This window comes from Eubalaena glacialis, chromosome 3, assembly GCF_028564815.1.
Source record: "Eubalaena glacialis isolate mEubGla1 chromosome 3, mEubGla1.1.hap2.+ XY, whole genome shotgun sequence".
Taxonomy (NCBI): domain Eukaryota; kingdom Metazoa; phylum Chordata; class Mammalia; order Artiodactyla; family Balaenidae; genus Eubalaena; species Eubalaena glacialis.
Window position 1 is genome coordinate 149792964 of NC_083718.1, and position 13831 is coordinate 149806794.

A 13831-nucleotide genomic window follows, 5' to 3' on the forward strand; every position below is an offset into this window, starting at 1 on the left:
ATGAATGTAAGAAGCCAGCTTGCCAGAACACTAGGTTTCTTGACATCTTTATTCCAGATTCTTTTGGCTAGGGGTTCTCTGTCAAATTCTTTCTGAAAATCTGATAACCCTGATTATTTGCATTTGGTAATTTTGATTCTTTTATTAATAATGGCATTTTCTGAGGGATTTAGGAAGAATATCTCCCACTGGAACATCATCCTAATCCTGTCTTTTGTTTATTTAAGGATAAAGTATGTCAGACAAAATCATGGCAGGAAACAGGATATATCCCAGATGACTCAAATGAAGAGACCTTATTGATGGGACTACTTACAGAATTATGGCCTGGGTTAAGGGGACAAACTAGGGATGGTGAGACACCCAGAAAGTGGCTACAGCAGTAAGCCATTACCTCCCCTGGACCAAGGGAAGGAAATAGTATTGCTGGAGCCCAGTGAGTGCTGGAGCCCATGCATAAGAGCCTGCCCAACAGGAGCTGTAACCATGAACGGACATAACAACTGTCAGACACGGCATTGAAATGGGAAGGGCGCGGGGAAAATACAACCTGATGTCACTTCCCCACTGCTCTTCAATTTCCTTCCAGTGCCTCCAGTTGGCCAAATCCAACCAGTAGTCAGTGGGCAAGTGAGTCCAGGTGAAGCAGTCCCCAGGGGTCCTCCCCGCAGGGCACAGAACAGAGAAGGGGAAGAATGGATTTGGGGTGAAGGGAACTGGTTTAGGGGTAAAGGAAAAAAACCAGTGCAGAAGGAAGATGACTGCATTCTGTCTTCTGTCATTAATTGTGAAGGCTCTGGAGTCAGACCTAAAGTCTGAATTCCAGTTCTGGCACTTACTAGCTCTATATCATTGAACATTTCACCTGACTTCTCTAAGTTGCTTGATTTCTTTAAGCCTGTTTCCTCGTCAGTAAAGTACGTTAATAATACCGTTCTCCTAAGAGTGAAGTCAAGAGTCAATGAATATGTCTGACTCATAGTAGTTTCTCCATAAAGTTTTATGATCAAGACCACTAATGGTATTATTTACCAGTGTACAAAAAAAAAACCCCGAAAACTAGATGATTCCAAATGCAGAAAGGCCCTACTAGCTTTGTGTTGTATTCTTGCAAACACTTGTAAGATTACAGTTACACAGTCTGGATTTTACCATAGGGACTTATGGAAAAAACAGAGTGAGTGAGTGATTTTCAGAACATGTTGTTCCTGATCCCAGTACTTTGTGCAGTCCCACCAACGCCTGACGGTCTCAGACAAAGGAAAAAAGCAATATAGGGACAGCAACATAGAATTAGGTAGATAACTAACACTTTATTTTGTTTATTTACAATGTCAGTGCGGACCTTGAAGATTGAAAAGAGCACTTCTAAAGAGCCAGTTGATTTTGAGCAGTGGATTGAAAGAGGTATGTGCTGTTTCGCCAATGTTGTTCTGATCATGAGGAAGTAGAGAATTGTCCTTTACTCTGTATTTCCAAATGGGCTGCATTTTGGTGAAAAAAGATGACTTGAATGATTCTTGTGACATATTTAGAGCCTAGAAAACCCAGGTTTGAATACAAAGATACTTCTTCACTTACTGGTTATGTAATTGTTAACATGTTACTTAATTTTTCTGAGTTTCAGTATCCTTATCTGAAAAAATGGAGAAGATATCTACTATTTAAAGTTTTTGAGAACACAGTGTCTGGCATATGGTAGACAAACAATAAATATTAGTTTTTCATCTTTCCGTCCTTCCTGATTAATGGTACTATTTAAATATCATCAACAGAATTGGTAGCCTCTAGTTAAAAACAGCATATTGCCTTCATATGTCTATCTCCTTTCCTTCCCAAAATACCATGAAAATAATAATAAAGGAATAAAAAGAGGCATAAACCTACAAGGGCAAAAAATAAAAACAAACAAAAAGCCAGGAAACCAAAACAGATGTGAGAGATCAATATATATTATGGAAGAGAGGAAGCAGATGAAGGAGTAGTAACTTCTGTAGCAGAACGGAGTATAACCTAAGTACCTGCCGAGGAGAATATCAACTGAGAAGCAAACCAGTTTATCCAACAGAATCCCAGAAAGGTCTAGAACTTGAAGGCAAAGTTACCATGGAAAGTGTGAGTGAGGCATGGTCCAGAAAACAAAGGTGATTAGTTGAACATCTATATACAAAGTATATATATGCATATATATATTAAAAAGGATCCTAGGTACCTTCTCCTACCCTATAAAGCTAGTGACCAGTCTTTCCTCCCACAAACCACCCCCAAGAGGTGACTAGGAACATTGAATGTTGAGGCTCAGGACTCAGGGAGACCAGGCATAGTAAAGAGAGTGAGTGAGACACAGAGTGGAAAACAAGGGATTTAAGTGGAAGCCTACATATTGAGTGGTGGGAACTCCAGCCTCCTTCCTGTGCTCTGTTCAGCAACCAGGAATATAGCCCCAGCCAGGAGATTGGAGGATTCATCTTTGGAGAAACTGAATGGTCCCAGAAGATCTATGGATACTGATACAGGCTAGCTCATTCCTGGTCACCCTATCAAAGTCCAGTAGTCAATGAGTCTGGCTCGTGCACATTTTTCAAATGATCTATTCGTGAGTAACAGAAGCCAAAAATCACCAGACTTATGATGAAGGCCTTAAAACCTCAATATAATGAAGCCTTTAGCTCTAATTCCAATCTATAGGAAAAGGGGATAGAGAACAAATTAAATGAAACCACGAGAAGGCAATATGAGAAAATGTGGGACATTTTACAGGACAACTGACCTGGTCTCTTCAATAAGTCAGTGGTGTGGGGAAAAAAATGTGTGTGTGGGAGAGAAAGCAGTTCAAGATTAAAAGAGACTTAATTCTGATTTGAATAAACCAACTATAAAAAGACATTTAGGGGGACAATGGGGAAATTTGAATATGGACTGGGTATTATATTAATGCATTTTTTAAATTGTAATATGATAATGGCATTGTAGTTATATAAGAAAATATTCTTATTTAGAGATAGATAACCAGATATTTAAAGGTAAAATGTCATGATGTCTTAGACTTTCTCTAAAATACTTTAGCAAAAAAAATTAGATAAATCAAGTATGGTGAAATGTTAGTAATTGCAAATTCAAGATTATGGGTATATATAGGAGTTATATCCTGTCCTTTTTATGTATGTTTGAGATTTTCCAATTTTTCATAATTTAAAAAAATGAAGCAAATGAAAGAAGAGGTTATTATTAACTTCTAGTAGAGGAGGAGTTGTCTAAGAAAGAAAATGTGTCACAATTTATTACTTATTTCAGCAGTAAATAATGTTTATATAGATAATACTATAACCATCAAATATTGATTTCAAAATTGAGAGGATGGTAGGAGGGAAAATTTGCAGGAGGGGGAGGAAGAGGATATTGGTCCAAGAGACTTAAATTTTACCTACCATAATATAAAGTCAGTAAAAAATTGATAAATCAAGAAAAGGAGTATAAAACATAATTCCAGGAAAAACAACTTAAAGTGTTGAAAACATTTACCTTTAGGGAGCAGGACTGGAGGAAAAGGGGTCAAGCAGGGAATTACTATTTTTCATTACCTCAGAGAAAGGTTAGGAAACAGAAAGAAAGTCATACATAATCTTACTTCCCTGAAACTTCCCTTTTTTGTACTACATGCCTTTTAAAATTATGTACACTATTTTGATACAAACAAAATTAATTTCTAAATAATGTTGACATTATTATATCAATTAAATATTTCATGTTTCCAGAAGAATGTTTGATGTGATTAACTCATGACCAAATAAGTTAATCTGTCCTAAAATTAAACAAGTAAAGGTTTTCTATAGCTGGACACCAGAAAAGATCAATTCATGGGTGGCGTAACTCAGCATCATAGTGAAAATTCATTGTGAGAAGCTGAGCCGTAGTCAGTACCCATGAGAATGGTGAGATGGCTCCTTTCAAGCCTGCAATTACTCTTAGTAACTTGATCCTTAAAAAGGACTTTCACATTTTATCAATTCTTCACTTTATATTCCTTTACTGTAATTTACATTTACATTTACTTTTATTTATACTCACTAGAGATGTTTTATAGCTCATAGATTATCTTTCATACCTTTTATATCAAATATCTCTATTTTTATATTGAATTTTAACCCCAAAACACTGGTAAATCTGGTCTGACTGTAGTTTACCAGATATCATGTGTTGCTGAATATAAATTTCAATATGTCCTCATGCATTTTGAGCCCTACCTCAATTCTGTTGAATTTGTGTTTTAGATCTGGTACATACAGAGGGGCAGCTTCAAAATGAAGAAATTATGGTAAGTAAATATACTTTGAAGAGATAAACATTATCTTTAGCCAGCACAACGTATTTAGATTTTAAACCTATCTCCATAGTCATAAAGTTAATAAATACCCTCATAATATTATAGGTTCTGTGTCTCATCAACCAATAGAGAAGGTTATTCTCAATAATATATGACAGCATAATAATAATATGACAGCAAGGATAGAACAGAATTCACTTGTTTTTGTTTTATTTTGTTTATTCATTTATTTTGAAGTATGTACTTGCTTTCCTTTCATTTGATTCTGTAGGCCTTATAGAATAGGAATCAAAAAAGGTTGAGATGCCAAAATCGGATGTTAATTTAAGCATGAAAGGACAAGGGAGATTCAGATAAGGGAACTGGAGCATAGGATCAGCAACAAATAAGCCAAAGAGAGATGAGGTGAAAAGAGAACCAGCATTTTCCAACAACATTCCATTGGGCTTTGCTTGTCAAGTGGAATGAATGCCCGTTGATGAGGAAGCTGCTGCCTCATCAGGAGTTTCTCTGTTCCTGCTAGTTTGTCAGGCCCTGGTTTTAGACAAACACAAAAAGCCAAACAACTGTGAATATGTGTTTTTTAGGTGGTAGTGTTTATTTAACTAAGGTGTCTCTAAATAAGGGTTAAAGAGGTACCTTGTCCATTAGGTTTCCTTCTTCACAACTTACTGGCAGCTGCTATGAAATTGGTGTTTCAAATGCTTCTGTAGGAGTTTTTGAATCCTGTTAATTATCTTCTGTACCACCTAAGTGTGCCCAATGACTGGGGAGGCCGGTGGGGACCAGAAAAATGATTAATTAGACTGAATTTTATCTTCCTATTTTTCTCCATATTTATTAATGGGTTATGGTTAGTAAGCCTCTGCTGAGTATTTTGTTTCAGGACTCACTGTGGATCAGGGAGGGATGCAGCATCATAGAGCATTTGGAGAAAAGTAAGGGGGAATGGAAGGCTGTAAATCACCCAAAGTTTAGTACCCTGTCACAACAGCTTTTACTATACTTATTTTCTTCTAGTTGTTAACCAGATGCATTACATAGTTATAATAGTATGTATGAAAAAATTTGTATCTTTTAAAAATTTAATATTGTATCAAAACTTCATAATTATAATTTTTTTTTTAATTTATTTATTTATTTATTTATTTATGGCTGTGTTGGGTCTTCGTTTCTGTGCGAGGGCTTTCTCTAGTTGCGGCGAGTGGGGGCCGCTCTTCATCGCGGTGCGCAAGCCTCTCACTATCGTGGCCTCTCTTTTCGCGGAGCACAGGCTCCAGACGCGCAGGCTCAGTAGTTGCGGCTCACGGGCCTAGTTGCTCCGCGGCATGTGGGATCTTCCCAGACCAGGGCTCGAACCCGTGTCCCCTGCATTGGCAGGCAGATTCCCAACCACTGCGCCACCAGGGAAGCCCCATAATTATAATTTTAAAATTAAGTGTATGCAGATAGACAGATGTTAACTGATTTCCTTTTTCCTCTCTCTGTCATTATAACTAATACTACAAGGGACATCTTATGCCTGTTCCTGCTACCACAATGTTCGCCTTTTTAATTATTTTCTAAAATTAAATTTCAAGGAATGGAATTACTGGGTCCATGGGTATAGACATATTTATAGCTTCTTATATATACTGCCAAATTGCTTTTCAGAGACATTTTTTTACATTTTTATATAAATGTAAAAGTATAGTTATATTCAGGGTAGTGTATTCTGAGGCATCATCCAACAAATGAAATCTCTTAATTATGAAAAATACTTCAGAAAAACACTTTAAAAAAATTAATCAGGGCTTCCCTGGTGGCACAGTGGTTAAGAATCCACCTACCAGTGCAGGGGACACAGGTTCGAGCCCTGATCCAGGAATATCCCACATGCCACGGAGCAACTAAGCCCGTGTGCCACAATTATTGAGCCTGCACTCTAGAGCCCGCGAGCCACAACTACTGAGCCCTTGTGCCACAGCTACTGAAGCCCGTGCGCCTAGAGCCCGTGTTCCGCAACAAGAGAAGCCACCGCAATGAGAAGCCTGCGCACTGTAACAAAGAGTAGCCCCCGCTCGCCGCAACTAGAGAAAGTCCATGCGCAGCAACAAAGACCCAAAGCAGCCAAAAATAAATAAATAAAATTAATTAATTAAAAAAAAATTAATCAGAATTGTACAGTGCAATTTTTAGCTCCACCTGATGTTCTTCCTCAAACCAAGGCTGATATTTGGCTGCTACATATCAGACTAACTGTACTGTTACATGTGGCTGGCTTCTCTTCTGAACATTATATCTTATAAATCATTATATAGTTAGAATATTATTCTTGCATCAAACACTTTCTTCTGCTAACTGCTTGTTTAACAGTTAACTAGAATTCTAAATCATCTGTATTGATTTTTCCCCTACAGGCACGTGATGGCCACGCCACTTACTTGAGATTCATTATTGTATCAGCCTTTGATCATTTTGCATCTGTGCATAGTGTTTCTGCAGAGGGAATAGCAGTCTCAAATCTTTCTTAATAATTATAACAAAATACTCTTGCACTATTTTTTAACAATATATTTATTTAAACATGAAGTTGTTATTATTAAAGGGATTTGTATCAATCTGTTTCAGTTTTTATTTATTTTCTCTTCAACATTTTGTAGGAATTTGGTTCATCAGACAGCAGTGACGGCCACCATGTAGGTCATAAGAAAGCTTTTGCTTCAGTATACAGCTTAATCAAGGACGTGACTATACATGAAAACAACTGGTAATACATTGTGTCCCCACAGCATCTAACATAGTACCCTTCAGATATCACTGCATTAATTTTTAAATTTATTGATTGATTGGTGCAAAGGGCTAAGGGAGCAATATGGAAAGTAAACAATGTATGAGTTCAAAAAAGAGAAAGTATTTATGGGATGGTTTCTTTGAGCTCATGGAACTTGAACTGGGCCCTGTAGGACAAATCATTTTATTTTTTTCTCTTTATTTTATTTTGTTTTGATTTCAAGACCTCAGAGAAGAGTTAGGAAACATATAATCTTACTTCCCAGAGACAACCATTATTGATATTATTTGATTTTCTTTATATTTTGGGGAGGTAAGGAACAGGATAGGACAGATTCGGGTGGGGATATAAGACTTCTCTGAATATATCTTATTATACAACTTGAATTTGAAAACATAAATAACTAATATAGCCAAAAGTTAAAATTAAAAAGCAATTCCAAAATGTTGAAAACAAACAAATGCATGAACCTAACTCTATTACAATTGATAAAATAAACCCACAGGAAAAAAAATGGCATTAGAATATAGTATTTTATCTATGCAATCTATGTTAGTTTCTTACAGCTGCTGTAATAAAGTACCACAAACTTGGTAGCTTAAAACAATAGAAATCTGTTCTGTCACAGTTCTGGAGGCTGGAAGTTGGAAATCAAGGCATTGGCAGGGTTTGTTCCTACCAGAGTTCTGAGGGAGAATATGTTCCATGCCTTTCTCTTAGCTTCTGGTGTTTCTGGCAGTCCTTGGCATTCCTTGACTTGTGGCACCATAGCCCCAGTTTCTGCCTCCATCGTCATATGGCATTCTTTCTGTGTTTCTTCACATCATCTTCCCTCAGTGCATATTCTGTGTCTTCTCCTCTTCTTATAAGGACACTGTCATATTGAATTAAAGGTGCACCCTACTCCAGTATTATCTCATCTTAACTAATTACATCTGCAATGACCCTGTTTCCAAGTAAGGTTGCATTCACAGGTACCAGGGGTTAAGATTTCATCATATCTTTTTGAAGACGCAGTTCAAGCCACAACACAGTCTTAGTGAAATATATATGTGATAGTTAATTTTATGTATCATATTGACTGGGTCACAGTGCCCAGATATTTGTTCAGACATTATTCGGGATGCTTCTGTGTAGGTATCTTTTAGATGACAGTAACATTGGTGGACATTGTGTAAAGCAGACTGCCCTCCATAATGTGGGTGGGCCTCATCCATCAGTTGAAGACCTTAGTAGAACAAAGACTGACCTCCCCTGGGCAAGAAAGAATTCTGCCAGCAGATGGGCCTTCAGACTTGTATTGCAACATCAGCTCTTCCCTGGGTCACTGACCAACCCTACAAATTTTGGATTTGCCAGCTTTCTTGTTATCACATGATACTTTCTTACCAGTCTCAGCATTCTAAAAAGTAGCAAAAGAGGGACAGCCACAAAGTGCCAACACTTTGAGTCTCTGCTTGTATCATATTTGCTATTGTCCTGTTTCCCAAATCATGTTATATGGCCAAGCCCAGAGTCAGAACAAGAGGGGTCTACCCAAGGGCATGGATGTAAGGAGGTGCGACTAAATTGGGAGTGGGGAGGGAGTGGTGGCCACTACTGCTAGAATCTACTACAATTAAACATGGTGCCTCCTGATATGATGCAATATGAAGCACATAGACCAACCTATGAAGTGCGCTTGCCAAAATTACTGAGCCTGAATCAAATCAAATTCTAGAGTTATCTTTCACTTTCAGGAAGTTCAAGAGAGAGAGGAAAAAGTAAAATGACACCACAAAGAAGCAAATAGACTTGTAGCCATTAATGCAGCTCACTGAAAGGCCCAGATCTGTGCCTTCTCTGCCCATGGTAAGATATACTTCCTGGCCTTCTTTGTTTGGGTAGGGCCATGTGACCAATTCTGGCCAATGAGATGAAGGGTAGTTGAATTCTAGGCTAAGCATTTAATTGCCTTCAAGAGACCCTTCAAAGCTCTTTTCTCTCTCCCACAATGACCAGCAATGATATTCTCCACAGTAACTACTTCATCATTCTAGGTCTGGGAGTGAGACTAGTGATAACAGGTAGCAGAGGTCCCAGTCAATCTGAGGTACACATAGAAGGAGAAATAAAGCTTCATTGTTTTTTTTGTTTGTGTGTGTGTTTTGGCCATGTGTGGGATCTTAGTTCCCCAACCAGGGATCAAACCTGGGCCCCCTGTAGTCGAAGTGCAGAGTCCTAACCACTGGACCACTGGGGAATTCCCAAGTCACATATTTTGGAGCTGCTTGTTACCCCGGCATAACCTGGCCTATCGTGGCTGATATACAGACAAATCTAGAATATGGCTTATCCTACAGGACAAGTGACCTGGTTTCTTCAACAAGTCAGTGGCATGAAAAATGCTAATTAATTAAGGAAGGGGATCCACTCTAGATTCAGAGAGATGTAAGAGCCCCCAAAAACACATGCCATGTGTGGATTTTATTTGGTTGCTGATTTGAGCAAACCAACTGAAAAAAAGACATTTTAAAGATAATTGGGGAAATCTGCTTATGGACTGGGTTTTATTGTTCATTTTGCTAAGTGTGATACTGGCATTAAGCTTATCTAAGAAAAGGCCCATATTTTTCAGAGATGCATTTAGAAGTATGTAGGGTAAAATAACATGGTATCTGGGATTTGCTTTAAAATACTTGAATATTTTTTAAAGGAAAAAGTGTTCATTGAAGTAAATATAACAATAAATTGTTGAATCTAGGTTATGGATATATGGGGCTTCATTGTGCTAGTCTTTCTACTTTAATGTATGCTTGAAATTCTTCATAATAGACAAATAACAATAAATAATGCTACGGAGGAGATCTCTGTGCATAAGTCTTTGCCTACCCCTCAGATGATTTTTTTTTTTTTTTTTTGGCCGTGCTGCGGCATGCGGGATCTTAGTTCCCCAACCAGGGATCGAATCCACACCCCCTGCAATGGAAGCACAGAGCCTTAACCACTGAACCACCAAGGAAGTCCCTCAGATGAGTTTTTTAGAAGAGATTCCCAGAAGGGAATTAGTCAAAGTAAGGAACAGTTATAAGGCTTTTGATACTTTCTGATAATTTGCTTAACAAGATTTGTTGCACAAATTTACTTACTCTCAGAAAGGTAAGTTTTAAATAAGTGGAGGAGAGTAGAAAAGGTACTTCAAGAGTAACGTTGGTGCCATCAAAGATATGAAGGTGAGTACTCTCATAAAACGTATTTAGGGAGTGATGAATACATACATCTGACTAGGGCAAAGGAGAAGACTAAAACCAGACATTGCAGCCAGATCAGAAAGAGCCTTTAATGCTTTCAGATATTTTCCTGTAATGCTGGAGCCATTTAAGGTTTTTGAAAAGGAAGGGGACTTAGAGCAATTGTGTTCATGTTCAATAAAATCAAACACTGAGGATTTTCCTTTTGCCAACTTCCTAAACCGGAATGTCAGTAATTCTTCGTTTAAGAAACACTGTGTTAATTTGTATGGAAACACAAAAGACCCCGAATAGCCAAAGCAATCTTGAGAAAGAAAAACGGAGCTGGAGGAATCAGGCTCCCAGACTTCAGACTATACTACAAAGCTACAGTAATAAAGACAGTATGGTACAGGCACAAAAACAGAAATATAGGTCAATGGAACAGGATAGAAAGCCGAGAGAGAAATCCACGCACATATGGTCACCTTATCTTTGATAAAGGAGGCAAGAATATACAGTGGAGAAAAGACAGCCTCTTCAATAAGTGGTGCTGGGAAAACTGGACAGCTACAGGTAAAACAATGAAATTAGAGCACTCCCTAACACCATACACAAAAATAAACTCAAAATGGATTAAAGACCTAAATGTAAGGCCAGACACTATAAAACTCTTGGAGGAAAACATAGGCAGAACACTCTGACATAAATCACAGCAAGATGCTTTTAGACCTACCTCCTAGAGAAACGGAAATAAAAACAAAAATAAACAAATGGGACCTAATGAAACTTAAAAGATTTTGCACAGCAAAGGAAACCATAAACAAGACGAAAAGACAACCCTCAGAATGGGAGAAAATACTTGCAAACGAAGCAACTGACAAAGGATTAATCTCCAAAATATACAAGCAGCTCATGCAGCTCAATATCAAAAAAACAACCCAATCCAAAAATGGGCAGAAGACCTAAATAGACATTTCTCCAAAGAAGATATCCAGATTGCCAACAAACACATGAAAGCATACTCAACATCACTAATCATTAGAGAAATGCAGATCAAAACTACAATGAGGTATCGCCTCACACCAGTCAGAATGGCCATCATCCAAAAATCTACAAACAATAAATGCTGGAGAGGGTGTGGAGAAAAAGGAACCCTCTTGCACTGTTGGTGGGAATGTAAATTGATACAGCCACTATGGAGAACAGTATGGAGGTTCCTTAAAAAACTAAAAATAGAACTACCATATGACCCAGCAATCCCACTACTGGGCATATACCCTGAGAAAACCATAATTCAGAAAGAGTCATGTACCACAATGTTCATTGCAGCTCTATTTACAATGGCCAGGACATGGAAGCAATCTAAGTGTCCATCGACAGATGAATGGATAAAGAAGATGTGGCACACATATACAATGGAATATTACTCAGCCATAAAAAGAAACAAAATTGAGTGATTTGTAGTGAGGTGGATGGACCTAGAGTCTGTCATACAGAGTGAAGTAAGAAAGAGAAAAACAAATACCGTATGCTAACACATACATATGGAATCTAAAAAAAAAAAAAAAATGGTTATGAAGAACCTAGGGGCAGGACAGGAATAAAGATACAGACAGAGAGAATGGACTTGAGGACACGGGGAGGGGGAAGGGTAAGCTGGGACAAAGTGAGAGAGTGGCATGGACTTATATACACTACCAAATGTAAAATAGCTAGCTAGTGGGAAGCAGCCACGTAGCACAGGGAGATCAACTCAGTGCTCTGTGACCATCTAGAGGGGTGAGATAGGGAGGGTGGGAGGGAGATCCAAGAGGGAGGAGATATGGGGATATATATATATATATATATATGTATAGCTGATTCACTTTGTTATAAAGCAGAAACTAACAAACCATTGTAAAGCAATTATACTCCAATAAAGATGTTAAAAAAATAAATAACAAAAAGAAAGAAACACTGTGTTAGGCTTACAGATTGCTGGAAGGGATTTCCAGAGGTTATCTGATTGATCTCTTTGGCACAAGCCTAGTAAATTATCTTTAAGTCTTTTTCTCTGTCTCTCTCTTCTGTGAATGCATAGAAGAAGTTCTCAGTGCAGTGCTTGTAATACCACATTATGATATTTGAAAACAGCATCCTTTCACCTTCATTTTCCTAGGCTTTAAAAACTCATTTTCACTTGATAAAACCACTCTAAGTCTCAAGCAATAGATACAATAATATGTGGCTTTACCTTTTGTTTTTCACTGCTGAACCCATCATGTTTTTAAAGTCTCATTTGTCCCCAGTTGGCTTGCTTCTATGCCCCTCCTTTGGCCTTGTCTCCACCTGCCCACCAACTCCTGACTGCCATTCAGACCTTTGTGTTTTTTGGGGGGTTTTTAAATTTATTTTTTTGGCTGCGTCGGGTCTTAGTTGCGGCATGCGGGATCATTGTTGCGGTGCACGGGCTTCTCTCTAGTTGTGGCATGCGGGTTTTCTCTCTCTAGTTGTGGCGCACCGGCTCCAGAGCTAGTGGGCTCTGTAGTTTGAGGCGTGGGGCTCTCTGGCTGAGGCGCACGAGCTTAATAGTTGTGGCGCACGGGCTTAGCTGCCCCGCGGCATGTGGGATCTTAGTTCCCTGACCAGGGATCGAACCTGCTTCTCCTGCATTGGAAGGCGGATTCTTTACCACTGGACCACCAGGGAACTCCTGATTCAGACCTTTGAATTTGCTGTTTCCTCTGCCTGGAAAGTTCTTTCCTTAGGTATCTATACAGCTAGCTTCCTCATTTATTTCAGATCCTTACTCAAAATTTTCTTCTCAGTGAGGTCTTCCTCACAAATTACGGAGCCTCCCTACCCTCACCACCAGACTCCCACCCCCAACCCTGCCCCCCTGCCCATGGGTTTAGGCAGCTGAGGTAGCCAGCCTGTGTCCTGTGCTTCAAGGGTTCTTGTACCTTATTCCTCTTTTCTCACTACCTCTAAAATTCAACTTAGATTCTTTTTTCGTTAATGATATCCCAAGCATACTATGAAAGAGGGCAGTGCAGCCTCCTTTCAAGCGTGAATATCTTGGGTTGGGGGCTCAACTGAATGAATTGCCCTTGGCTTCCATACCCTTTTAGGGACAGCCCTGCTCATCACTATCTATTTTGTCTTACTTATCCTGTATATCATGTTTATTGTCTCTCTGCTTCACTAGAATGTAAGTTCCACAGGGCAGGGAGTTTTGTTGCTTTTGATCATGACTGTATCCTCAGGACGTAGAAAAGTGCCTGGCACATAGCAGATTTTCAATAAATATTTGTTGACTAAATGAACATTGTTCATTTATTTGCATGTCTATATCTCTTTATACTGTAAAATCCTTGAGGAGTTTTTAATAAAGCTAGCTAATAATATATACATGTTTGGATCACTTACTGTGGGCCAGTGCCTGTCACAATGCCTTGCATAAAGTTAACCAATCAGTATTTATTTAAAGGATTGGATAAAAAAGTAAAAATCTAATAACTTTTTAACCATGTACTCAAGCAA

The 13831-nt window shown here is 38.5% G+C and overlaps 1 protein-coding gene and 1 non-coding gene across 10 annotated transcripts in view; one reads left to right on the plus strand and one right to left on the minus strand.

The window, feature by feature from the left end:
- Positions 1–6907, plus strand: part of IFT25 (intraflagellar transport 25) — a 34468-nt gene extending 27561 nt beyond the window's left edge. For all 9 annotated transcript variants that reach the window (XM_061186559.1, XM_061186560.1, XM_061186562.1 and 6 more), the window contains 3 exons: positions 1339–1407; positions 4272–4315; positions 6724–6907. In XM_061186559.1, the coding sequence (XP_061042542.1) occupies positions 1339–1407; positions 4272–4315; positions 6724–6837 (227 nt within the window). In that variant the 3' untranslated portion in view covers positions 6838–6907. The remainder of the gene's footprint in view (positions 1–1338; positions 1408–4271; positions 4316–6723) is intronic.
- A 2359-nt stretch (positions 6908–9266) lies between these two features.
- Positions 9267–9339, minus strand: TRNAR-UCG (transfer RNA arginine (anticodon UCG)). Its single transcript has one exon. It is a non-coding gene; the product is annotated as a tRNA-Arg (tRNA).
- Positions 9340–13831: the final 4492 nt, after the last annotated feature.